Source organism: Condylura cristata, unplaced genomic scaffold (genome assembly GCF_000260355.1).
Source record: "Condylura cristata isolate star-nosed mole 26May11 unplaced genomic scaffold, ConCri1.0 scaffold00008, whole genome shotgun sequence".
Classification (NCBI taxonomy): domain Eukaryota; kingdom Metazoa; phylum Chordata; class Mammalia; order Eulipotyphla; family Talpidae; genus Condylura; species Condylura cristata.
Window position 1 is genome coordinate 10,196,776 of NW_004567109.1, and position 25,338 is coordinate 10,222,113.

The 25,338-nt window shown below is 50.9% G+C and overlaps 2 protein-coding genes across 4 annotated transcripts in view; one reads left to right on the forward strand and one right to left on the reverse strand.

Moving 5' to 3' along the window:
* KDM1A (lysine (K)-specific demethylase 1A) overlaps nt 1–12,253 on the forward strand; it is a 49,414-nt gene extending 37,161 nt beyond the window's left edge. Inside the window, exons 9-19 of the mRNA XM_012722549.1 lie at nt 2,670–2,812; nt 3,085–3,175; nt 3,963–4,097; nt 5,133–5,206; nt 5,932–6,043; nt 6,613–6,745; nt 8,352–8,539; nt 8,902–9,016; nt 10,188–10,315; nt 10,846–10,992; nt 11,764–12,253. Of these exons, the coding sequence (XP_012578003.1) occupies nt 2,670–2,812; nt 3,085–3,175; nt 3,963–4,097; nt 5,133–5,206; nt 5,932–6,043; nt 6,613–6,745; nt 8,352–8,539; nt 8,902–9,016; nt 10,188–10,315; nt 10,846–10,992; nt 11,764–11,949 (1,452 nt within the window). The 3' untranslated portion in view covers nt 11,950–12,253. The remainder of the gene's footprint in view (nt 1–2,669; nt 2,813–3,084; nt 3,176–3,962; nt 4,098–5,132; nt 5,207–5,931; nt 6,044–6,612; nt 6,746–8,351; nt 8,540–8,901; nt 9,017–10,187; nt 10,316–10,845; nt 10,993–11,763) is intronic.
* A 1,014-nt stretch (nt 12,254–13,267) lies between these two features.
* The window catches only part of LUZP1 (leucine zipper protein 1), a 91,246-nt gene continuing 79,175 nt past the window's right edge, over nt 13,268–25,338 (reverse strand). For all 3 annotated transcript variants that reach the window (XM_012722479.1, XM_012722480.1, XM_004678589.2), the window contains 2 exons: nt 18,111–21,223; nt 13,268–16,970 (listed from right to left, as the gene is read on the reverse strand). In XM_012722479.1, the coding sequence (XP_012577933.1) occupies nt 16,815–16,970; nt 18,111–21,104 (3,150 nt within the window). In that variant the 5' untranslated portion in view covers nt 21,105–21,223 and the 3' untranslated portion in view covers nt 13,268–16,814. The remainder of the gene's footprint in view (nt 16,971–18,110; nt 21,224–25,338) is intronic.

Below are 25,338 nucleotides of genomic sequence, written 5' to 3' on the forward strand. Positions count from 1 at the left end.
AAGTCATCTCCCTTTATATCCCCACTTCTGTTCCCCACCCCTTGGTCAAACTGCCTTTCTTTTGCCCATTTCTGTGCCTTGACTTTCCCATTTTGGTTTCTGTACACACTGTGCCTTATTTCTCTGGTGGTTGCAGCTTCTGAGCTAACAGAACGCTTCTGTCATGCTGTGTGTTTAAAGCCTTGATTTTACTGCTGTCGTTCAAAACTAAACTTGACGTGGCTGTTGGGCTGTTATTTACAGTTTATTTCTCTCTCTGCTGCACTGGTTAAAAGGACACTGTCAAGGTATTTTTTTCATAATTTTTCGAATCATTTCCTCACTGTTTTCAGTAACCCATTAAAAGCTTGAAACGTAATTAAATCTTTCCCTTCCAAAGCTCCTCTCCATCATACATTCACACTGGTCTGTTGTTGTAGAGTTGCGCCTATATGTTGGGCTGGTGTCATTTGGGTTTTGTCATTGAAAGCGCATGTAAAACTTAAGGTTTTTTGTGGGAGGGGGGTGGGTGTGCTGAAGGGGAAAGTGTGATGAATCAAGTGGGATGTTCAGCAAATACAGGGAAGAAACAAAAGGTCAAATTTGGTCCCTCTAACCTTGACAGTGTCCCTTTAAATATTTCTCTACCACGCACCCTGGGCCCTAGTTAATGAGCCTGAGTGCTGCATACTTTTAAAATATAAACACAGCTATGTGACTGTCACCCTAGCTGCAAAGATTAAAGCTTTTGTGAAGCAAGCTATCCAGTTGACACTGGAAGAGCTTTAATCTGTACCATTTGCTTTAATCTGGCACATTCTGCCATATTATAAAGGCATATGTGGTCTGGTCACTCTTGCTGCTAGAGCATCCTCTTGCTAGGCATTTTCAAAGCCACAGACACACCACCTTGTTGTACCCCAGGAAAAGCAGTCTCGCACATTGCATCTGATAGGTTAAGGTCTCATAACAGTGTAGATTTTATATTGAAAATTAATTATTTCCTAACTTAATGAAAATCCAAATTTATAGTTTTTAGAACTATCTTTTGTAGTATTATTGCAGAAATTACACTATAAAACTTCAGCATTGCTTTGAGCTGCTATGTTATGACCATCAACATCAGTGAGGAAAAGTAACTGATGAGAATCAGTGAAATTCCTGACAGGAGGTTCTATTTCTTCCATCAGCTCTGATAGCTGTGTAATCAGATAGATATGAATGTCACCAAGAACACCTTTCTTTGGGCATGGCATTGAATGGGTAGGTCATTAACTCCTGGTACCACCCTGTATATAAATGCACAAGGCATCCAATGCCTGTTTTCCCTGCCTCATTGCTCATAAACCCAAGATTCTTAGGGATTTATATGTCTTAAACTACGGGGGTTTCTCTAATTCATTCAGATTTCTTGATTTCTTTCAGATTTGATCTTTTTTAAAGAAAAATGCACTTGCTGCTTTAAAATATTATCTCAATAGACTCAGTTAAGGTGTCTGTTATATTTACAGTTCCAAAGGAGAGTTTTTCAGTTCCAGATTCTCCTTTTTTTGGATACAGAGTATACTTCTCGCTGTATTCTTTTTGCCACACAATGGCTCATCTCAGTTACTTGTTGACTCAGTGAAAGGGCAGAGGCTAATGCTTCAGAAAGGATCAAACCTAAGGCATTTCAAGAGGTGGGAATCTTCCTGTGATGATCTTGTCCATAGTCAGTTACCTCAGCATGATAGATAATCCCTCTTTGACTATAGCATTCTTTCAGAACTTAATTTTTTGTTTTGTTTTGTTACCAGTTTTAGGTACATTATAAAATGAAATTATATATTTAAATCCCATTTCTCAGTTTGATATTTTGGCAGGAGGTGCTTGCCTTACATAGTCTTTTTTTCTTCTCTCGCTTCTTGTATACATTGAGCAGAATAGTAGGGACAGTTTACTTTGAGGCTGAACTAGCCAGCAGAGAGATTTGCGTCAACTAAGTGGTATCAGCAGGCAGGGGCACAGCACGAACTTGGCGTGTGGGCTTCCAGCTTGATGATTAGCTCTGCATGCTGTTCTCTTCATCCGCAATAGCAAGGGGCCAGACCAAATAACCAAGTCTCTCACAGATTCCTAAGAGCCTTGGACATTCAACTCTGAACTTAAAACACTGTTACCATGCCAGAGAATGAAGGTGCTCTTGTGTTCTTACTAGCAGCTATGAATTTACTTTTTCCCTAATCTCACCTGAAATTTTGTTATCTTCTAGGGGAAGTAGTTACTTTGGACTTCTTATTTTTCCATCCTGTCCTTATTCTGGAAGGTTTTCAGGTGTAGTTTTTAATCCTGTGGGACTTTTCCAACATGTTTTTTGTAAGTCAGCCCAGTCCAGCTCAGTGCCTGTGAGCTCCAGAGCACTTGTGCTCCATGTAACCTCAGTTAGCACACTGAATGCTGTCACTGTTTCCTTAGAGGTGAGGTCCCAGCCCAGGGTGGGCAAAAGTGGAGAATAGGTAACTGTCAGGACTGACACATTTCATATTTCATATAATGAAATTGACCACCTCATAGAAAAGTTTGAATCATCATCCTCAGAGCTTTCCCCTTTGACATAATTTTTTGACCTTTTAAAAGTAGATCATTTGTGATTCATGGATGGTTATGTTTAGTCTTGTAAGGACCAACTCTGCTATACTTCGGATTTTCAGGTTCCTAAAGAGAAAGATGAGATGGTAGAGCAAGAGTTTAACCGGTTGCTAGAAGCTACATCTTACCTTAGTCATCAACTAGACTTCAATGTCCTCAATAATAAGCCTGTGTCCCTTGGTCAGGCCTTGGAAGTTGTCATTCAGTAAGTACTTGGATACTACTTATTGTATAGTAAGTCCATTTTGAGATGTGCTATGTATGTTTAAATTTTTCAACAAGTCCTATTTGAGCTAGTTTGCATGTACTTTTTCTAAAAGTAAAATCATTTAAAATGATTACATGATCCTCAAGGCAAGCCCTTTCACTTCTAAAATTCATATCTTTAGTGACGTTTCAAGTCCTTGAATGTTTTGATGGGGACCTGTCCGGTGCTACAGAAGTGGCTGTGGCTGGGCATACATATGTGTCTCTTAGGTTACAAGAAAAACATGTAAAAGATGAGCAGATTGAACATTGGAAGAAGATAGTGAAAACTCAAGAGGAATTGAAAGAACTTCTTAACAAGGTGACATTATGTATCTGTTTGAGGATAGGGTGGGAAGCTTTTTGGCCATTTTAAAGACATTTTGGGTTTTATTTCTCCTTGGGAGAGAAACTCTATACAGTGAAGACTCATAAGAAAATAGACTCGAAGAAAATAATGACTGGCAAAGGATACTATTTTGTCTCTCAGCCTCTTAGTGTGGTTACTACTGGTAAATTGTTGCCAAGGGCAGTAGCTCTTCCCTGCCTTAGGTTCCCTTCGGTTGTTCCAAAGCTGACCCAGTGCCCTCTCACTGTGCCTCGTTTCATCATCCTGCTCAGTGAAGAGGCCTCCAGCACACATTTTCATGGATTGTGGTGCAGGTGAAATGAGAAGAGTGGCTAGAAGGCCAACTTGCAGAATAGCTGTGGGTGTCTTAATCTTTAACCTCACCCTAGTCCTCCGGGGTACCATAAGCAACCTGGGAGTGGCTCTTTAAGGTTTTGTGTAGTGGTTCACCTTTTATATATTTGTAAAAGTCATAGTTGTTCCTGGGAATTAATTTCCAGTGCTTACTAAAATTCACGGGTCACCCCTTTTTCTCTCATTAGTTTTGGAAGGCATTGCCAGTAGTGACATGATACCTCTGTGCTGAGCTTTTTTGTTCCCACTCCAGCATGTCATGATGTAGGTCAGGTACTTTAGAAATCCAGGGACCTTACGTTGTAGCCCTGTTTAGGTGTAAAGCATTTTAGGAGAGGAACCAGAAATGTGGTTTGGAGATGAATTATATAGGTGTCTGGATCAGTGAATGTGTTTTTCTCCCTAGATGGTAAATTTGAAAGAGAAAATTAAAGAGCTTCATCAGCAATACAAAGAAGCATCTGAAGTCAAGCCACCCAGAGATATCACTGCTGAGTTCTTAGTGAAAAGCAAACACCGGGATCTTACTGCCCTATGCAAGGTATGGGGTGTGTGTTTGTGTGTGTGTATACAAACGCACGTGCGGGCCCTCCCTGGTGGCGCAGCGGGTTAAAGCACAGCACTGAGAATCTGAAGCCACTTCCGCATGGGTTCGATTCCCGCCTGCCCCGGAGGAGACCACATGGCGAGCCAGACCTCTCCTGACCCGCCCGCTGCTCCCCTCAGCAGTGTACTTCGTCAATCTGCCTGTTCTGCTCCCCACTCTGTCTCTGGTGAAGCCTCTCACCGTCCCTGAGCCTCTGGCCTGTACCCCAGTTCTGTATGAATAAATAAAAAAAAAAAAATGCTTTAAAAAAAACAAATGCACGTGCGTGCCTGGGTGGCGGTACTCAGGGGATCCTAAGAAATAGCTTAGGTCTTTGGGAAGCCAGGAGTGAGCCACTAGCTCACAGTACCCAGTATGGTAAGAAGCAGCTATTTGGACATTAGCAGCAATGGGGACTTTACAGGTCAGTTTGGTTTGAGATCTGCTTTTTAATAATTCCTTTGTTCACACTTTTCATCCTTTAGCTTATTGTATACCACAGTTTGGCCCTTTGTCATAGTTTATCCCTGACAGTTTAGACTAATGATAGTGGACATGAACTTCAAAGTCATTTTGAGTCAAGCTGTCTGGTTGAAATCCCTTTTAAGATACCATATGACCTTGGTCTCCTTAATCTGTGACATGGTGTTAATTCTGCCTCTCTTGTAGGGGACCCAAAGTACTTCCAGGCTTACAAGCCTGGTTAATGCACTGGAAGTGGTAGTTGCTATTCTTTCTCATCCTTGCTTTGTTGCAGACTGCTTTCTTTATTCCCTCCTGCTTGTGCCACTGCTCTCCCATCTCTTATTACACGCTCACGTTGTCACTGATCTCCAAAACACCCAAACCTGAACTCTGGCCTTAGCCTTACACTGAAATGCTCTTACAGATAAGACCTGGACAGGTATGTGATCCAGGCCTTACATGCTGTGGTATAAGTGAGTTTCTGACTTGTCAGAATGAATGCAGTTCTCTTGTTAATTTTATTAGGAATATGATGAATTAGCTGAAACACAAGGAAAACTAGAAGAAAAACTTCAAGAATTAGAAGCCAATCCCCCAAGGTAAGAAAGTCCACAAATGTTCAGAGGAGTAGCTTCTACTGTTGGTTTCGTTCTTTCTTTCTTTCTTTTCCTGTTAAGAAAGAGGGAAAATCATAAAACACTGTGGGCTTTTACGTCCAGTAAGTGGGGGCTCCACATAGTAAGTGTAGGAGTGTCCTAGATCCCCGCAGATAGGGGTTCTGTTTCGTAGGGTAGCCTTTCTCCATAGATCTAATATTTGAATGAAAATGTAGTAAATGAACATTTTCTTTGAGTGGGATAGAAGGTGGTGTTGGTTTAGCTTTCTGTAATGCTGGAGATTAGGAAGACATACACATTATTTCCACTGGACTTTTGACAGTGAACACTTGCTTGCTGGCACCGCATTCCTCACTTGCGTCCATCATCCATCTTTGGTGTGGATCAACTGTTCTGTGACCCATTCTTGCTCATAAGCCCATTCTTTATTTAAAGAAAATTTACAACAAATGTATGTCATGAATGCAAAGTGACAAATGAGGCCTGATTGTTAATTGCTTTTTCTAGTGGGTTTGGTGCTGTGCCGAGCATGAGGAATAAAGGGGTTAATAAGCCTAATGCAGACCTATATTTTCACTTGGAATTTCCCACATAAGGGTCAGCCCCAGGCAGAGATTGACACACAGTTACTGAAATCATTCACGTCAGTTCATTGTGGACAGTAGTAGTGACTGTCGATAACGTGTGACTTTGTTCTCATTTTGCAGTGATGTGTATCTCTCTTCAAGAGACCGACAAATCCTTGATTGGCATTTTGCAAACCTTGAATTTGCTAATGCCACACCTCTCTCCACTCTATCCCTTAAACACTGGGATCAGGTAGATTTTCTTTATCATTTACTTTGTTGCACATGTCTTTGAAAGAGGGCCTTGTGTGTTTTTAAATATTTTTATTAAGGATGAAATTTACATGCAATATAATAGCTAAATCTAAGACTTTGGCCACCTAAGACTGTAAAATATTACCTTTTAGTTACAGATTAAAATTTTCATTTCATATGTTCCTTGTGAAAGTGCTTTGAGTCCTTAATCTTTGTAGTACACACTTGCAGTCTTTAGCATTTTAATTAGTGAGGATTGAATTTGTTACTGGTAAAACAAAACTTGAATTCCTAGTTTGGTTATGGACTTGATGTGCAATTGTGATGCTAAAAAGCTTATCTAGGAAAAAAAAGATTGCCTTAATCTCAGAGTCCACAGATTGCTTGTAGAGGCATGCGGAGGACTTTTCTTTCTGTGGTTTCCTGCAGCTGAATATAGCTGAATCCTGCATGCTAATTGTTTAATTTCAGTCTTAGAATAGTAACTGTTACGCTGCTGTTTTTAGTGTGTGAGGACTCAGTACACATGGCAGAAACTGGATTAAGAAGTGCACCTTCTCTCTTTAGGATGATGACTTTGAGTTCACTGGTAGCCACCTGACGGTGAGGAATGGCTACTCATGTGTGCCTGTGGCGCTAGCCGAGGGCCTCGACATTAAGTTGAATACGGCAGTTCGGCAGGTTCGCTACACAGCTTCAGGTATGTCACTGAAGATAAACCTCTCTCTGATACACGATGCTGGGTCTTTGTTGAGTTTGAACCACAGAAAAGATATTAGGTGCATTTCCTGATAGAAAGTCCTACAAACTGTCACTCATGAATTTTAAAATTTGCATTTACAAAAAGATTGAGCCTGTAGAATGTTTGCAGGTTTCAATACCAGGATTTTGGTCCTGCGGTGCAGTGGAACCCACTCCTTGTTTTCACCACTTGCCTGCTGATCTTTGGATCTTTCTGACTTTCCCCCATCAGATGACTTGACTAGGAGATTTTGCTGGGGCTGGTTTGGGATGGGAGTGTCCTAGTAAGGGGACCTCCAATGTAGACTTGCTCATGACTCTGCTCACTCTCAGCACCTCTGGCTTCTGGAGTGCGGACACCCTGTGGCCCACCCTCCTTTGACATGTAGAATCTTGAACTCCTTACGATAGCACTCACCTCCCTGAGGGCCTCATGAAGAGTGGAGTGATGGCTGCACATCTTGTCTTCTGCACCTGTTTTAGAGTTGCTGGGTCGACACAAATGTGGTTTTTTTTGTTTGTTTGTTTGTTTTTTAAAGATGTATTTTATTTATTCATACAGAACTGGGGTACAGGCCAGAGATGTGGAGGGTGATAGGATTCACCAGAGACAGAGTGGGGAGCAGAAAGGCAGATCGACGAAGTACACTGCTGAGGGGAACAGCGGGCAGGTCAGGAGAGGTCTGCCACACCATGTGGTCACCTCCAGGGCAGGCGGGGTTCGAACTCATGCGGAAGTGGCTTTAGCTTCATAGTGCAGTGCATTAACCCGCTGCGCCACCAGGGAGGGCCGACACAAATGTGTTTTAACAATCACTGACACAGATGTCTATTTAATTTTCCCTTCAGAGGCAGCTTATGATTTAGTGAGGATTTGTGACTTTGAACAGGTATTTGCAGGCAGAAGGACGACAGCAAGAACAGTTTCTGTGTTACTGTCCCTAGTCTGTGGCCACAGAAGATAGGCATGTATGAGCTCTCAGATAGATACATACATGTATTTTGAAACTAGGTAATAGGTGCACAATGAAACAACCAAGCACAAATGAGGAAAAATAAAATGAATTGATTTCCAGTGCCCCTCCTGTACCCCACCCCCCGCCAGCGCATTGCTGTGCGCAGACTCAGCATCACAGCATGCTGAAGGCGCGCCCGCGCCACCCACAGGGCTCGGAGCCATGCCTGCTGCTGTCGGCCTTCCTTGGGCACTTAGTGAGCACCTAGCCTTGGTGGAGGGGAAGGAATGAGTTCTGTTGGACAGATTTTACTCTTAATTTTGGTCTGGGTTTCCGTAGTGATGTTGAATAGGAAAGGTCTTTTCCTTAGTTCAGAAGATCCTTGTGGTACAGGAAGATAGGATGGTGTGACTTTGGACTTGACTAGTCAGGTTTGAGTCCCTATGTTTATTACTTGTGTGGCTTAGCTATTTTACCTCTGACTCTGTTTAGTTCTATAAAAAATTAGTAGAACCATCTTGAGAGATTTGGTTAAAAATTTGTGTAGATGCTGCCGTGGGCGAAATGCTCAGTGCCCTTCCCATCCATCCCTCTCGCCACCCTGCCTAGGATGTGAAGTGATCGCTGTGAATACCCGGTCCACAAGCCAAACCTTTATTTATAAATGCGACGCCGTTCTCTGTACCCTTCCCTTGGGTGTGCTGAAGCAACAGCCGCCAGCGGTTCAGTTTGTGCCTCCTCTTCCTGAGTGGAAAACATCTGCAGTTCAAAGGATGGGATTTGGCAACCTTAACAAGGTAACTTACCCAGGCATCCTTCCACACGCGTTGCTCTCCACGGTCTTCCTTTTTGTTCATTTTGCTGTGGTCTCGACTCTGTGGTGTCAGGGTGAGGCCTGTCAGTACATTCATTTCAGTACTAATATATAAAGTATCCGGTGGGATTTTGTCTCTAGGATAACTTTGCAAACCCGAGCCTACACAGAGTCCTGTAAATGTTTCATTTAGGACATTTAAGAGGGCTTTCTAGGCGTCTGTTGAGAGTAGAAGAAACTTTAATGAAGCCCAAGCAAAAAGGACTTCCTGCTGAGGCCCAGCTGTGCTTAAAGCCCTATTTTCTGAGTCCAGTCAGCAGCTCACCAGCTGCTTTTTCATGACAGGTGGTGCTGTGTTTTGACCGGGTGTTCTGGGATCCAAGCGTCAATTTGTTTGGGCACGTTGGCAGTACAACTGCCAGCAGGGGCGAGCTCTTCCTCTTCTGGAACCTCTACAAAGGTAACTGTTTTTCTAGCTTTAATCTTTTTCATATCCTTAAAGCAGTTTTCTGATTTTTCTCAGACATATGTCTTAGCTTTTTTAATTTAGCAGTTCCTGAAATCCTTTACAGGATGGGTAATATGACCAGAAAGTGCCTGATCAGAGAGCTCCCCTCCTAGCTAGGGAGGTAGGTGGTCTCAGAACAGAGAGGGGTGGAGAGTGGAAGGAAAGAAAACGTGAAACAATTGTCAGCCATTCAAGAGGGACAAGCCCAGGGAGGCTTCTGGAAGGGACAACTTGTGTTCCTTATTCTCGGACTTTGGTATCGGAGTTGCTACCAAGTGTTTGCTCACGTCCTAAGAGTATTGTCAAATTCCTAGCTCCCGTCTTCAAGTATATTTAGACCCTGTTCACGCCAAGAAAAGGACGCAAGACTCTCCCATGCAGAATGGCTTGACTCTCAGTTCTTTCCGTCCTCCTCACTGCCTGACCCTGAAACAACCCTTCACGCAGTCAGGGCCTCTCCCGCCGCCGGGGTGGCACTTTGTCCTGAGCTCACCGCTCCTGACAACAGCCGACACACTTCCCTTCGCTCATTCGGACCACTGAGCCCTCTGTCAGCTGCGCTGTCACTCACTGTTCAGGGATCGTTACCTGAACAGTGCCCGTGCTGCCCTTGATGGTGTCCGCTGGCGCAGCCATGATGAAAGCCTGCATCACCTAGCCCTTCATAGCCGTTTGCTTCCTCAGAGCTTTTATCACTTAATAATTGTGTCTGTTTAGTTATCCATTGATGTACAGAATAGTCTAGTTCATAGCTTTTATGTCCCCAAGCATCTAGTGCTGTACCTGTCGTATCAGCTTATTACATTGATATTCACCAAATGGGTAGTGCTGGGCTCGGAGGGGTCTGGGGCACAGAAAGGTACAGTCCGTGTCAGGGGGCACACTAAGGGTGTCAAGGCCAGTTCTATTCCTAAATACAGGGTGGGTGGTTAGTTCTGGTAGCCAGGGCTGAGTTTATCCTCAAGACTGCTGTGTCCTGCATTTCCAAGCAGCATTATTACGAGTGGCACCTGTCTGTCTCCCATAGTCAGACTTCAGAGCACCAAGAGAATGTGACGCCCAAAAGGGAGGTTCTTGAGAAATAAATGTGTGGGAAAACCTTGGCACTCTTGTGTTTCCCTAGCACCAATACTGCTGGCACTCGTGGCAGGAGAAGCTGCTGGAATCATGGAAAACATCAGTGACGATGTGATTGTGGGCCGCTGCCTGGCCATTCTCAAAGGGATTTTTGGTAGCAGTGCTGTGCCCCAGGTGAGTGTGAGGGGGGTGAGGGTCTGGGGTTCAGGCTAAAGGTGAGTGTGACGTTGTTCTGTTAAGTTGAAGATTCCCAGTGCATTTGCTGGTGGGGGGTGGGGGTGGGGGCATAATGTCCCGAAGGCTTTTTGTTCCATTTCTCTTGTCTGTAGCTCTGCTTGTGGAGTCATGCCACTCCTGGTACATCTTTCTGTTGTTTGGGCCAATTGAATCACTTTCAGACTCTGATTCCTTTAAAGGGTGGTTCATTAATGCATCCTATGACTTCATAGAAGAGGGGACAGGTCAAGTCCTAGGTGTTGCTCTGGACTCGCAGACACAAAGGCAGAGTGGAGACGTCTCTCTGATAGACATTTTTCTTCAGTGTATTTTAAAGCAGCAGCATTGGTCCTGTAAAAGGCCAGCTACTCCTGGCTCTTGCCCCTCCCCCTCTGCACCCCCACTCACCAGTGCCTCTTCACCTTTCAGAGATGACTGGCTTGTGCTTGGTGTCCAGTAGTGACTTCTGTTCATGGTTTCTCCTTCAGCCCAAAGAAACTGTGGTATCTCGCTGGCGTGCTGATCCCTGGGCCCGGGGCTCCTATTCCTATGTAGCTGCAGGCTCCTCTGGAAATGACTATGACTTAATGGCTCAGCCAATCACTCCGGGCCCCTCAATTCCAGGTGCCCCCCAGGTGAGAAACTGGCAAAGGTTCGTGGGCTTATTTGGGAAGAGGACAGGGTCGCAGGGTTAAAATGATGCATTTGATATTTCCCCCAGGTTTTAGTTTTAGCCTCAGGACTGGTTCAGATAACCCCACTGCAGAGCAGAGGGGAAGGAACAGTGTTACCTGTGTCTGTCTCATATCCTGGCTGTGTAAATCTCCCAGTCTCTTCAGAATGGAAGAGTATACACCAGTCCTTAATTTGGATTTTTAGCCCTAAAAAAAAATAAGCCCCAGGCATATAAGTTGCACTCCATCTTATAATGGTTCTAGGAAGGGTCCTTTCTAGAAGGGACCTCTCGGGCATAAAATAGCCACGGGCACCTAACTGGCTGCGCCAGCCCCTGCTCCAGAGAGCCGTAAGGGCTCCTCGGGCCCCTGTGGCAATGCCTACCTTGAGCTCAAAGATTCTCTGGTCAGCGCCAACAGGAAGCCCCAACGGATGAGATAAAGGGCACCCTAGAACTGGGTGTCCCCAGAGTTGGTGACGAGAGCAGATACAGTTAAGCATCACCCTCGAACTAAGACTGGGCTGCGTTCTCCCATTTCTGCTAGTGTCAGTTCTAAAAAAAAAATGCCTGCTGAGGGAAACCCTTTTGGGCCAGATGATAAACTAGTGATTTGAGGGGTCAGCCTTCAAAAGGCCAACAGGAATTGGCAGTTCAAGTGTAAGAATAAAGGTACAGAAGATGTATTTGCTACCTACCTGTTTGATTTTTTTCCTTTCTTTCCCTGAAACAGCCAATTCCAAGACTCTTCTTTGCTGGAGAGCACACAATCCGGAACTACCCAGCCACCGTCCATGGTGCTCTGCTGAGTGGGCTTCGAGAAGCAGGAAGGATTGCGGACCAGTTCTTGGGAGCCATGTATACCCTGCCTCGCCAGGCCACACCAAGCGTCCCCGCGCAGCAGTCCCCGAGCATGTGAGCCCGTGCGGCCTAAGGGGAGGGCCGCGTGCATCCTTTGCTGTGTAAGCGAAGCGATTCTGGCAATACTGGACTCGGCGGAGACACGCAGGCAGGCACCCGCTCTCCACCAGCTGCTGGCGAGCACCCCGTGAATGGCTGCGGAAGGGGCCTGCTTTGAGTGACTTAGAGCTAGAGAGGCGCTAGTCCGTTAGTGGGGAGTCTGCTCTTCATAAAGACTGGGCAAGTGAGCTCTGCGAGAGAGCGTGTCCCTTGGTGTGTGGTGGTCTTTTTATATTTTGAGAATAAAACTTCATATAAAATTAGGCCTGTCTTTTTGGTTTCCTTTTAGGGTTTAAGTTGTATACAAGATGAGCATCCCTTCCTTGGAAATGCCTTTTTCCCAGTGTAGAGGCAGGTCGACCTCCCTGAAGGAGAAAGTGGTTTGGTGAGGTCAGAAGGGTTAGGGCGGGGCCAGCTCTGGCTAGATTCTCCCACTGCTGAGAACATGAGCTAATCTGAGGAACTAGGAAACAGTTGCGAGATTAACGCCATTCTTGACACAAAGGGTCCTCTGGAGGCCCAGTCAGCTCTCAGCCCTGATTCTTCCTCTGCGCAGCAACTCTCCACTCCTGTGCAAGGCCGTCTGCTCAGCTCCTGGCCTCTCGCAGCTTCCGGCGGCGTCTGTGCCCAGGGCTGGCAGGTGCCTTCTGCTGTCAGGTCTTCTGTCTCCTCTGGCAAGAACTGATTTAGGTCTCGTCCAAATCCCTTCTCCATCGCAAAATCGTCAATCACATCTGCAAAGTCACTTTTTGCTACAAAAAGCAAAAACATTTCACAAGAAGAGACCAGCACCTCTCTATTCCCGAGGGCCCCCAACACACCAGGCTACTGAAGCAGGTGACCTGCTTCTGGAAATCAGATTTGACTGCTGGTTATTCCCTATGGTCCATCTACATGAAGTTTTCTTAAGATTTAAGGGACACCTTACATTGGGAGATGACAGTGGACAGGACTTGCCCCGAGTCTAGAGCGGCCGGCAGCAGTGGGAGTCTCGCCCAGGATGGGCCAGGGGTGTGACCCAGCGGGCCAGGGGTCTGGGTGTGTCTGACTCAGGTTGGGTACTTGCAGTGGTCTGGGCAGCTTGGCTTTTGCGATTGGGGGTGTGTGTGACATACAGCCTAACCTGAAGTGTGGCCGTGAAACAGCTGCTGTGATCCGGTGCAGGCTGTCCGTGGGTTGTGGCTATGTCCTTTTCTGCTATGCTCCCGGCCCGCACAGCACCAGTGACCGACTCGAGTGTTGTCATTAAATACCCCAAAATTTCTCACCAGCGCGCACACAGCGGCGATCAGCACAGCGGCATCACACGCACACACGGTCCATGGAAACTAGGGAGCTTTATTGGTTACGTATTGTGCTGCAGAGCCGACAGACAGCATTGGAGCCGAGGATACATGCAGACAGGCAGCTTCCACTATACACATGCACCCCAGGGGCCCTGAGTCCCTGCTCATGGCTTCGCCCTGGTTTCCACCGACACGTTCTGGCCTCCTTGGTCCCGGTCCCAGGCCCAGAGCAGGAATGTAGAAGCTGCTGCACCCAGACTCGGAGAGGCAGGCGTGAGGCCCTGCCTGAGCGAGTAGGCGTGGGCTGACAGATACTGATGCCCCAAGAAGGGACCTATGATGCAATAACAGTTTGAGGGCTACCTTCCTAGCCCTCACAATCTTTAAAATACAAAAAAATAGACTTTATTCTCTTAAAAATACATTCCATTTAATACATGTTCTGAGCTGTGAAGCAGCAGGAAAATAGGGCCCCTTTCCTATGATCTTGGTTGTGAGGCTTGCAGGAAAGCCCTGCTCCCCAGCCGGGGTGTTCAAAGATAGTCCCAAAGAGCAGCTCTTCCACAGCAGTCTTGTCAGAGACAACCAAAGCCCCACACCAGCAAAGGCAGCTAGGGACCCCGGGAGAGTCCCTCCTTCCTTCCCCGGAAGTGTGGCAGCACTTGGCATGACCTACCAAACACAACTAGAACTGCCCCAGGATGACAATTCAAGATCAATATAGACCCCACATACCCCATGAGGGGAATAATTTATGTGCAAGCTCGCCTGTGGCCGAGGTTGGGCCCGGCCCCCTGCGGATCCCTTAATCCACACCAGGCCCGCGTCCTGGCCACGCCAAGGCAGACCCAGCCACGGCTCTGCTCGCCACCCCTGTGGCTTGCTTAATCCGGTGGGTTTTCGGACCAAAGCGGCAAGAGACGGGAGACAGCAGGTGGCAGAGACCAGCTCCTGGCACGTAGCCAGCTCTGCTGCTCCCTCCAACCAGGCAGCTCTGGAGATCAGGGCTCCCAGCCTGACCGAGAGCCCTCCCACAGCTGTACACCTGCCAGGAACGCTGGAGCCAGAGCCAGGCTACAGAAGAGGCGTGTCAGAGAGTGGGCCTGTTGGTTGGGACAGCAGGTATATTTGGCTTAATTAGGCAACTGTTCCACTACCACGTCTCCCTTTTATTTGGAAGTTTCCTCCAGAACCCCTGATGGTGAGGCCTGGGTCCAGACGGTCACATCGAGGTTGCTTTTGAGAAACGTGTCTTCCAACTTTGGAACTGGAGAGCCAGCCTTGCCAGCCAATAGCAGCTCAGAGGACCTGAGCCTCCAGCCTTCACTTGCTATTACAAACAGTATTTTCTGCAATGCTGAGGATGTTTAAAAACAAAATCTATTTTACAGCGGTAAGAGGAAGTGTGCAGATTAAGGGAACAAAATATCCTGAAGTAACTGTTACAATCAAACCCTATTGCACTCAGACTTTTAAGATGGCAGTCCCGGCAGGAGGGCACCAGAGCCGTGCCCCTTCCACAGGGCATTTTGGGTGGCGGCAGATGCTGGTGCTGCCGAAATGTGGAAAGACGCAGACTTTGGCACCAGGAGCTACAGCACCGGAATCCAGGGTTCCAGAGCCCAAAGACCAGACTCGCTGGTGAGACCTTGTAGGCGTGGCGTGGCGTGACGTCCAGTTCCCACCGTAGAGAAGAGCCCGGGCTCGGTGTCCTAGATCCTCAGTTGACCACCACAGAGGTCAGTTTCCTTTGGACTCTCAAGGTTGCCAACCAGTGAAGAATGGCAAGGCGCTGCAAGAGAGGGCTTGCAGCCCGGAGCAAGCAAGTTTCTGGTCAGTGACCTGGGAGAAGCAGCAGGAAGAGGTCTTGCAAAGAGTGTCTCAAGTTGAACATCTGAGGCAGGGGTGTGGAGAATGCACTTAGACTGGTTAAATTCCAGAAGAGGAATATGAGCAAAGCATTCCTGTCCCTGAAGGTAAGGTAGGTGCTCCCGAGCCCTCCAACAGGGCGGCCCGGTCTGATGCAGACAAGGGTGGACGCTGGTCCCCACGGGGTGACGCAGACAAGGCGGCCGGAGCAGCAAAGGCGGCGGAGGAACGAGGCGGCCCCGCCTGGGGGCAGCGGCGTCGGGCAAGGCTGGCGCCAGAGGGCCACAGAGACATCTAGCTTAACCCCCTGATTTTACAGACTGGAAAACTGGAGCGGTCCAGAAAAACAAACAAAGGCAGGAGAGAAGACAGCCCCCAAGCCCGCGTGGACGCCGACGTCCAGGAGGACGCGGCGGTGTCAGGGCCCACAGACCGTCCGTGTCAGAGGCTCCTCACAGCGGGGGCTGGCCCTGGAGGACAACGCGCCCCAGCAAGGAAGTGAGACCCGCGAAACTCAGCTTCCCCGACTGACGCTCTTTCACCACGAAGGCAACGAAGCTCCTGAGGCAGCTCTGACAGCAGGTGCCTTCGAACTCACTTCGAACTCAGAGGCTGCTGAGTGAGGGTAAAGCACTGCCAGGAACAGATGGTCCTTTCAGCTCCCCCATATGGTCAGGAAACTACCACTTTGTAGTTACGTGACGCCCTAAAAGGTCTGCTGCGCTGTGAATTCTGTGTGCCTGGGGCCCGGTGGGAGCAGGTGCAGCTGCCTCCCGCCCGGAGATCCAAGATCCGCCGAGGGTGCGTCAGCCTGTGAGGTGCGGTACCTCCCCCGTGGGGGAAGAAGGAAGAGGAGCGAAGTCCACACCTCCTGGAGTTATTGCTTGTGGAGGAGTAAAGGGGAAAGGACTTCTGCTCCCCCAAACAGGTACCCCCTTGGGGGCAGGAGGCAGGGTCTGCTGCATCAGGGACACTTCTAAGGGGGAAACGGTGAAGCATGTGAGCCTGTCTCAGGGCGGAGCAGAGCAGCGCAGTCTGCCCAGGGAGGGGCAGGAGCATGTGCGTGTCTGTGCCTTTGGCAGGTGCAGTAGGGGTGGGGGGCGTCATTCCAATAGATGAGTACCCGTGTGCCCTGCCCCAGGGAGTATGGTCAGCCAGGGGCCGGGCCAGAGCAGCTTTGACCTAGAGAGCAGTCCCACCACCCCAGAGGCAGCACAGACCCCTTCTGTTTAACAAAAACCCCCTTAGGAACTCTGAGGGAAAGGAATGGAAGCCCCACGAGGCATCTGGGAGCTCGCAAGTCTTAGTGGGCGATGAGAGAGAAGTGGACGCTGAGAGAGAAGTGGACGCAGTGAGGAGACTAGAAAGTCAGAGCATTAACCAGAACGGGCTGCCTAGGACACAGACCCCCACCAAGGAGCAGAACAGCTGCGCTGTTGAAAGTGTTTCTCTATCTTGCCCCATTCAGGGGCCAGAGGGGTCCGTCCTGTGCTGGGGACAGGACGAGGTGAGGACGCATGTGCAGGGAAGACTGGGCGCGTCCAGCCCCCGAGCTCCCCGCCGCAGTCTCCAGCCGCGGCAGCATCCAGCACAGTCAAGTGGCCCGGACCGCGCAGGGCGCGAGGGAGGAGTGGGAAGCAGGGACAGGGCAGCGACCTCACCGGCTGGCTCAGTTTTCCTCGGCACAAGGCCTGCTGGGCCGCGGCCGGTCCTCGGCGCGGGGTCGCCCGGGCTCTGGCAGCCCCTGCCTGGGGGGCAGGTCAGACCGGTCCAGGGAATCGTGCTGCCGCCTGCAGGCTCCGAGCGTGCAGTCTTCGCCTTCCTCCTGTGCCAGTGAATGACAAAAGTGAGCCGAGGGGGAAGACACCCTCACTCCCACCCACCGGGCCTCCCAAGTGGGCCGGGGGAGCCCCGTCAGGCCACGGCCTCCCTGCACAGGCCAAGCTGGCTCCGGATCCCAGGAGCTACAGCGCCCGGCGGGCGCCCAGACGGAGCAGGAGCCCGAGGGGCAGGTCCCGAGGGAGCTGAATGGCTCCTGCCGCCTCCCAGCCACCAGCACCGAAAAGCTCCGCCTTCCCCTCTGGCCCAGCCTGCATCTCTCAGAGCCAGTCTGGCGTTCTCAGCACCCCTGAGTCCCACCTTACTGACACTCTGGCCCCCGCCCCCCAAACGCAAGCCCCAGGTCACGAGTGTCCCTGAGAGTCAGGCCGGCAGGACAGAGCCTGGATGTCCAGGTAGGCGTCTGGGGTTCCAATCAGCTCTCCCAGCAGTAACTCCGGGGTGGCCTGGGGCGGCCCTAGGCGTCTGCATCTGGACACGGGCTGCTCCCCCCGCCCCCTGCCCGGGCTGCTGGAGGGGCAGAGGAACAGCTGAGGGGTGGTGCTGCGGGTTGGGGGGGTAGTGCCCGCAGACAGGGCTTTTCAGGCTGACGGCCCCCTGCCTTTTAGAAGAAAGGAAGGGAAGGACGCCCGCGTCCGCGCCGCCCTGACCCTCGGGGGCTGCGTCCCCATCGCTGCTGTCCGCACGGTCCTGACTCAGGCAGCCGAGGGGCCGGCGCTGCCGACACCCAACAAAGGGCCAACTGGCATCCGAGGCACAGGCTTGGCAAGCAGGCCAGGGCTGCCGGGGGGCATCCACCTGGCGCCCCTCTGCCGCAGAGGGGACAGCGACCCGCCCTGCGCAGCCCCAGTGTGACCCACTCGGTGCCGCCCGGGGGCCGGGATCCCCCGCTGCGCCTCACACGTGAGGTGAAGGCAGAGACCGGCAGGGAGGAGTCTGGAAATTCACGCTGCCGGCCTGACTGAGGCCCCTCTAGGCCCTTTCTCCTTTGCCACCAAGCTCTGGACTTCCAACAGCTCTCTCAGCTACCCGCCAGGGCCACGCTGGCTTTCCAAGCTCCCCGTTGCCACAAACCTGGGGCATATGGGCCGGGGCTGGGGGAGAGGAAGGGCGGGGGGGGGCTCACCGTGCCTGCCGAGTGGTTCCAGGCTGCACCCCCGGCGTTCCGGCGTGTGAGCACCTCGGACAGCGTGAGGCTGCTCTGGGTCCGCCTGGAGGCCTGCTCGAGGGAGCCGCCAGCCTCTCCCGCCCGCCGGGCACCCTGCTCAAGGCCCGCCCTGGGGGGCTCGAGGTCGGAGCAGTCCGTGGCCGACCTCTGGGTGTAGGCATGGCTGGACTCCGCGTGTCTGCCCGCCCGACTCGGGGGGTCTTCCGGGGCGTCCCAGTCTCGCCTGCTCTTCCAGGCGTTGCGCACGGTGACATGCCTGGCCTCGGCCGAGCCCACCTCCAGGGGGGCGTTATGGCTTTTCCACCTGATTGTCTCCGCGGGGGGCACGTGGCTGTTCCTCTCCAGGGGCTCCGACGGCTTGATGATGATGCTGCTGCGCGACACCACCGTTTCGGGCCGGCCCCTCAGGGGCCCGTCTCCCGCCCTCTCGGCCTCGGCAAACTGCAAGGTGATGTCGTGTTTGTGGATGGAGAGCTCCGAGGGAGAGCTGACGTGGTTGCAGAGCGGCGAGAGCTCGGGACCCCCGACCTGGATGTTGCTGGTGGAGGTGTGTCTCTCCCGCCGGGCCTCAGCCGGGGCGGCCCTGGGGGTGCTGCTGTCGGAGGGGTAGATGGTGATGCTGCTCATCACCTTGTTCATCCCTGCTCGGGGGGTGGGCTTCTGTTTCTCCAGGGTGGCCTCGGTGCCTGACCCCCCCATGATTTTCTTCACGTCCTTGTCAATGATGACCGGCTTGATGACGGCCCTGGACCGCAAGGCCTCCCTGGGGCTGATGGGCCGCTGGCTCTTCCCCCCGGCCCCGCTGGCCTCCGGGAACTCGGCCGCGTTGGCGGGGCCCCGGACAGGCTTCACGGGTTCACTGTCTGTCCCCACCTCTTTATCGCTTTCAAACAGGGCGGCGCAAAGTGCCCCCCGGTGTCTGGCCTTCTCTCTGAAGCTGGCCGGCTGCTTGGGCTCCGGCTCTGGAGTGATGGTCGTGTTCACCAGCTTGGCGGTGACCAGGGACACCGTGTCCATGTCGTCCTCTGAGTCTGGCTTCTCCCGGCTGCCGCACTTGATGACGCGGCACCTCAGCGCCTCATGGGTGCCACTGTCCTCCGTCACCACGGCCACAGGCGGGTCAGCTCCATCTTTACTCGGCGTGGAGAAGCCCTGGAGGATGTTCTCCTGGCTCTTGGTGCCATAGGGGTACTTGGACAGAAGCGGGGCCTTGGGGTTCGGGGGGCTGGCCTCGGCCTCTGGGCCGTTGGCGGCCCTCTTGCCCTTGGAGAGTCCTTCTGAGGAGGCCCTCCGTGACGAGGCCAGGGCGGAGCTGGCCCTGGAGGCACCGGTGTCTGCCGCCTGACTCCCGCTGCCGGGGGCCTGGCCCCTCTTGCCAAAGAGGGCCTCCGAGGAAGGGTCGGCAGTCTTGTCAGCGCGCCCCAAAATGTCATTGGGAGGCGCTGCGTGGGCGGCGTCGTTAAACGTCCGCGTGGTCTTCTCCACCTTCCCCTTCAGCGCGCCCTCGGGGGCTGGCCTGGGCGCCCCCTTCCAGACCTTGCCGTGCTCCTGTGCCGCGGGCGGGTAGCGGCTCAGCACCGGCGGCTGCTCCCTGGCCTTCCTGCCCTCGCTCTGGGCAGAGCCGCGCGCCTCCTGCGCCCCGGGGTCTGCGCCCGGGCCCCTGGCTGCCCGCCGGCCAGGGAGGCCGGGAGAGGACAGCTGCCTGTGGCTCGGGGCGGAGCTCTCGCTGCCTAGCGCCTCCCGGTGGCGGTGCCGCTCGCGCCGGGGCTGCGGGCTCTGCTCCCGAGGAGTGCTGCGGGCCGCGGGCGCCTCGTGGCCCCTGAACTTAGTCCTCTCGGGCCGGCCCTTGCTGGACAGGAAGGCGTCTTCCCCCTCCACCTCCCCGTTCTCCAGCTCCTTCTGTTTCTTGATTTGCAGCTTTATCTCCTCCAGCTGGCTGGCTAAGAGTTTGTTTTTGTTTTGTTCAGTTAGGTAATTATCCTGGAGGTCATTGTTCTTGGCCCTCATTTTCTTCAGCTCTTCCTCCAAAGACTCAAAATGTTTGATCTGTGTCTTCAGTTTCTCGATCTCTTGGTTGAGGTCTTTGACTTTGTTGTCTTCGTGGTTTCGGTTCTTTTCGTTCTCTGACTTGTTTCTCACGTCGTTCTCCACCTGCTTGAAGAAGTCAAGCGTGGCCTTGCGCCGGGACTCCTTGCCGGTCGGGGCCGGGGAGAGCCCGTCCTCGATGCGCAGGGCCGCGTTCCTCTCCAGGTGGGGGGTGTTGCGCGTGTGGTCGCGGCTGGCCTTTTTGTTCTGCTCCAGCTTCTGAGTGAGCTCTTTTATCAACTTCTCATTCTCTTTCTCCTTCTCATTCAAGTACTTCCTCTCACTTACAAAGCTCAATGTCAAGGACTTCAGCTTCTCCAGCTCTGACACCAGACTCTGCTCGGTTTTGTCCAGGCGGTCCTCGGAAGATTCCAGTTCTTTCACTTTGACCCTGAGCGTCTCCAGCTCAGAGGAGATTTTCTTGGTCAGATTTCGCTCCTCGTTGAGGCTCAGACACAGCTGGGTGCAGTCGTTCTTGCTCCTGCTGAAGGCCTCCTCCAGCGTCTCCAGTTCAGTCATTCGTTTCTGAAGCCGCTCGATCTCGGATTTCAGCTCCCGGGTGAGGTTTTCCTCCTCTTCCAGCTTCTCCTTCATCAGCTGGCACAGATCCTCGGCTCGCTTGATTTCCTCGTCTTTGCCCTCGATCCTCAGCACTCGCCGGCGCAGCACCTCGATCTCAGCCAACATGCTGGAGTTGCTGCCTTCCGCCTGGATCACCTTGTCCTGGAGGTCCAGGAGCTCATCCTCGGCTTTCTGGAGGTTCTTGGTGGCTTCCTCCAACTCATCCAGGCGGCGGCTGAGACTCTGTAACTTAAACCGCAGGTGGCGGCTGGAGGCGGCCTCCTTACAGCCAGTGAAGTCAGCCATCTCTACTGCCAGCCGGCGAGGGCTCCTAGGGGCATCCGCTTCTGCTTCAGGGGGTGAGGAGTGGTTACCTGTCTCGTGGTATCCACAACCTTCTTTGGCAACTGGAGACCATCATCAGTCTATAGAAGGAAGCAGAAAGCATGTCAGCCAGCAAACCTAACACCTGCACTTCAGCTCCCAGTTATAAAAAGAGCTCATGTAGGCAATCCCTGTGCCTAGGACAGAGCAGGAGCTCAAATGTGAATGGACAAGCTCAAATAAACCTGGCAGACATGGCGCTGACGCCTAGCTGGGCCCTAGTGAAGACCAGCAGGGGTCAGGGCTGAGACACGGCAGCCCGCTCGGCCCACGGCGTCCCTGGTCCCTGGCTAAAGCACAGAGAGCCCTTGGTAGCTAAGCTCTAAGCCACCCTGAGACCTGTGTATGGGAAAGCACTCACAAAGAGCCCATTACCCCGCTAAGTGAAGGCGGCACCGGGATGCCGCAGCCATCTTCCCAACCCATCTTAGCTTCTTCTCTCCCGCAGGGACAAGGAGATAAGCAGAATTCAGGTGTGAAATAAGGCCACGGTGGCAGGTGAAATAATCCAGTCACAAAAGACATGTGATTCCATTTATGAGGCATCCACAACAAATGCAGAGAAACCAAGCTGATAGATCAACACAAGTGACGCCATGACAGATTCTAAAGTTTATACAGAGACAGGAGACACAATGTTGAAGAGCAAAGCCAGAGGATGATACTACTTGAGTCAAGGCACATTGTTGGTAAAGGAACAGACAAGTAGGTCACTGGAACCTATTAGAGAGCCCAGAAATAAACCCACATAAACAGGCATCCAAGCTTTGACTGAGGCAGGAGCAACAGAAGGCAGCAGAGATGAGTCTTCTCAATAAACGGATATCCACGTAAAAAAAGTTCACCTAGACACAAGTCTTTGACCTCTCACAAATATTACCTCAAAATGGACCCACAAACTAACAGCAGCACATAAAGTCATAACACTCCTAGAAGATAACAGGGAAGAAAACCTAGATGAACCTGAGTATAGCAATGACTTTTTTGAGATAACACTGAAGACATGAAGAGTTGATACGCTGAACTTGATTAAAATGAAAAACCTCTGTTTGGCAAAAGACAATTTTCAGAGAATGAGAAGACAAGCCACAGACTGGAAGAAAATATTTACAAAAGACATCTCCAGTAAAGGACTGGCACCTTAAACATACGAAGAGCTCTCAGCAGTCAATGAAAAGACCACAAACCACCCAACAGAAAGCTCCATCAAAGATCCTGACACCTCACCAAAGACATACAAAAGGCAGGTGATAGGCAAGGTGTATGGAAGACGTTCCCACCCTATGTGGCTAGGAAAATGCAAGTAAAAACAAGATGCCTCTGTACATGTCCAGATCCCAAGCACAGCGCCCAGTGCTGGCAGGGATTGGAGAAACAGGCGCCCTCACTGCTGGTCAGATGCAAAGTGGTGGGATTACTGGGGTCTTCTCTGAAAACTAACCCTCCTCTCACCATACCATCCAGCAATCACGCCACACGGTACTGGCCTAAAGGAGTTGAACGTCTGCACACAAAAGGCTGCACGCGTCTCCCAGCAGCTTAGCAACAGGCGGTCACCCTGTCCACAGCAGTGCTGGTAAAGCAACGCATGAGTATCAGAGAGAATCAGGAGACGGAACAACTAATCCTTGGTGATTTTTGGATTCAGCTCCCAAGCGGAGCAACGATGGGAGGATGTCAAGAGTCGGATGGGGGAGATGCATGCTGGTGTAGTTGGTGTAGTGGTGACTATGACCCAGGAAAATCGGGAAACTTGGCAAGATACGCAAGAAAACAGGGAACCTCAGAAGCATTGTCCTTGCGGGGGAACAGGAAGGGGCTCTGGCAGACAGCTGACCAGCAGGGGGGCTGGAGAACACAGACAGCAGGTGACAGAAAGGCCAGCAGACCCGGGACAGGTGTCGGCAGGCAGGAAAGCTGGGAAGGGTTTGTTTTTGCTTTCTTGCTGAAACAGAGAGCACAGTCACCATCTCAAAGAAATGAAGGGGAGTAAAGTATTTCAGACTTAGCAAAATAAACCTCCTTGGTCCTTCTCTGGTGGCACAGCTTTGCAGCACTGCAAAACTATTGATGGCCACTTCAGCTTGGTTTCGATCCCTGACCAGGGAGGTGACCCACATGGCACAGCAGCCCCCCCCCCCCACAATCTCACCTGCTGCTCCCCTCAGCAGTATACTTTGTCAGTCTGCCTGTTCTGCTCCCCACTATCTCCGGTGAATCCTCTCACCATCTTGTACCTCTGGCCTGTACCCCAGTTCTGTATGTATAAATATGTCTTTTTTTAAAAAAGCCTCCTTAATAAAAAATAAAACTATCCCACAGCAATAGTTAGGGTTAAATCCTGCACTTAAAGAATGTAATGGTTACCAGAGAGGGTGGGAGGTGGGTGGGGTGGCTTGGTGGGGAGTAAGTGGAACATGTGCATATGAGGAGCAAGAATGTAACCTCAAAATATAAGTTAAAAATGAATAAATAACTAAAGTATGAAGATCGGAATACAGGGGGCAAGGGTAAGACGAACAACGGAAGAAGGAAATGACAGGCAAAGTGTTGCAATGATCACCCAAGTGCACACTGAAAGCACCACAGAGGGGCCGACCAGACCAGTGCTGGAAAGACATCAAACACTGAGGAAGCAGGGTACGAGGCGGGGCCAGGGCGGAGCCCAAAGGAGCACCAGACATGGCCTGGTCAGATCAGACTTATTCATTTACTTATTTGTTTTTAGATTTGACTCTTCAAAATTATATATATATTACATCATTGCTCATTTCTGTACAATGACTTCTCCTCGCAGGTGTAGTTCCCATAAAATTCGTACCACCGTGTCACCTGTGAACCATCACCATAGTCTCTTATGCTCTTAAAACCAGGGCGAAGGAGGGAGGAGCAGCCACCATCGAGAGAAAAACGGACTCAGTAACGATTCCATGTAAAAGCTCAAGGCAAAAGAGAACCAGCCACGAGGGGGATTTGAAGAGATGCCAGAGGCCTCTGTCTTCAACCCTCACTTGCACTAAACGCCTACAGCCACCAGGGGCCGCGCACACCAGGCTCAGGGCCAGCCCAGGCTGCAGGTGCCCGGTGCGGAGCCTGCGGAGCCTCTGGGCCTGGCAGACCCCGGAGGTCGGGGGCGGCGCTCTCAGTCCTCTCTTTGCTTCTTTCAGACACCCATTCTTTTTCCTCCACATCCACATGCTTCCTCTAGCTCAAAAGTAGAGAAGGGGAGAAGAGAACCCCTACATTTACTTACTTTTATATTACAGAAACGCCCTTATTCCATCCACTTTTCCCTGAATGCCACCTACAAACACTGGCTTCTGGCTCTCGCTCGGCGGTGCCCACAACACCCGAGTTGACGCTTGCGCCTGGGCGCTAGGTGAGGGCTGGGCGGTCAGCCTGTGTTTAGTGAGGCTCTGCACTGGCTGAGCGCTTACTGAAGACGGTGCTTTGAAATAGTTTATCTTTGAAAAGATGCTAGAAAGCCATTAAAGCATGTGCTTTAGAGATGAACTTTACCATAGATGAATTAAATCTCAATAAAGCTGCTTTAAAAACCCCAGCTTATCCCCAATTGAAACATTCCTTCAACAAACGCTATTTGTACTAGTTTGTAGTTGTTTTCATGAATTCCCTTTTAACAGAAGGTAATAATGGTAAATTTTAGTATGACCCCATCTATAAATTATAATCCTGAATTAATATGCAGGAAATGCTTTCTTTACCCTCATTTGGCTTTAAGTGCCAGTTTTATATTCCATTCAAGAATCTGATATGGAGCCTCCCTGGTGGCACAGGCATTAAAGTCTCAGCGCCACCCAGCCAGCCACAGCGACATGAAGTTGACTGACATGAACTTGAGCCCCGGTGAGGGTGCTGACCCACATGGCGCAGCAGACCTCTCCTGTCTCACCGCTGCTCCCCTCAGCGGTGTGTTTCGGTAGATCCACCTGTTTGGCTCCCCACTCTAACTCAGGTAAATCCTCTCACCCCCATACCTCTGGTGTGTATTCCAGTTTTTATATGTATAAATATTTTTTAAAAAAAGAATTTGATATGGTCACAAAAATCAACTCGAAGTGGATTAAAGACCTAGACATAAGAACGGAAACCATAAAATACCTAGAAGCAAAGATGGGTCAAACACTACACGACA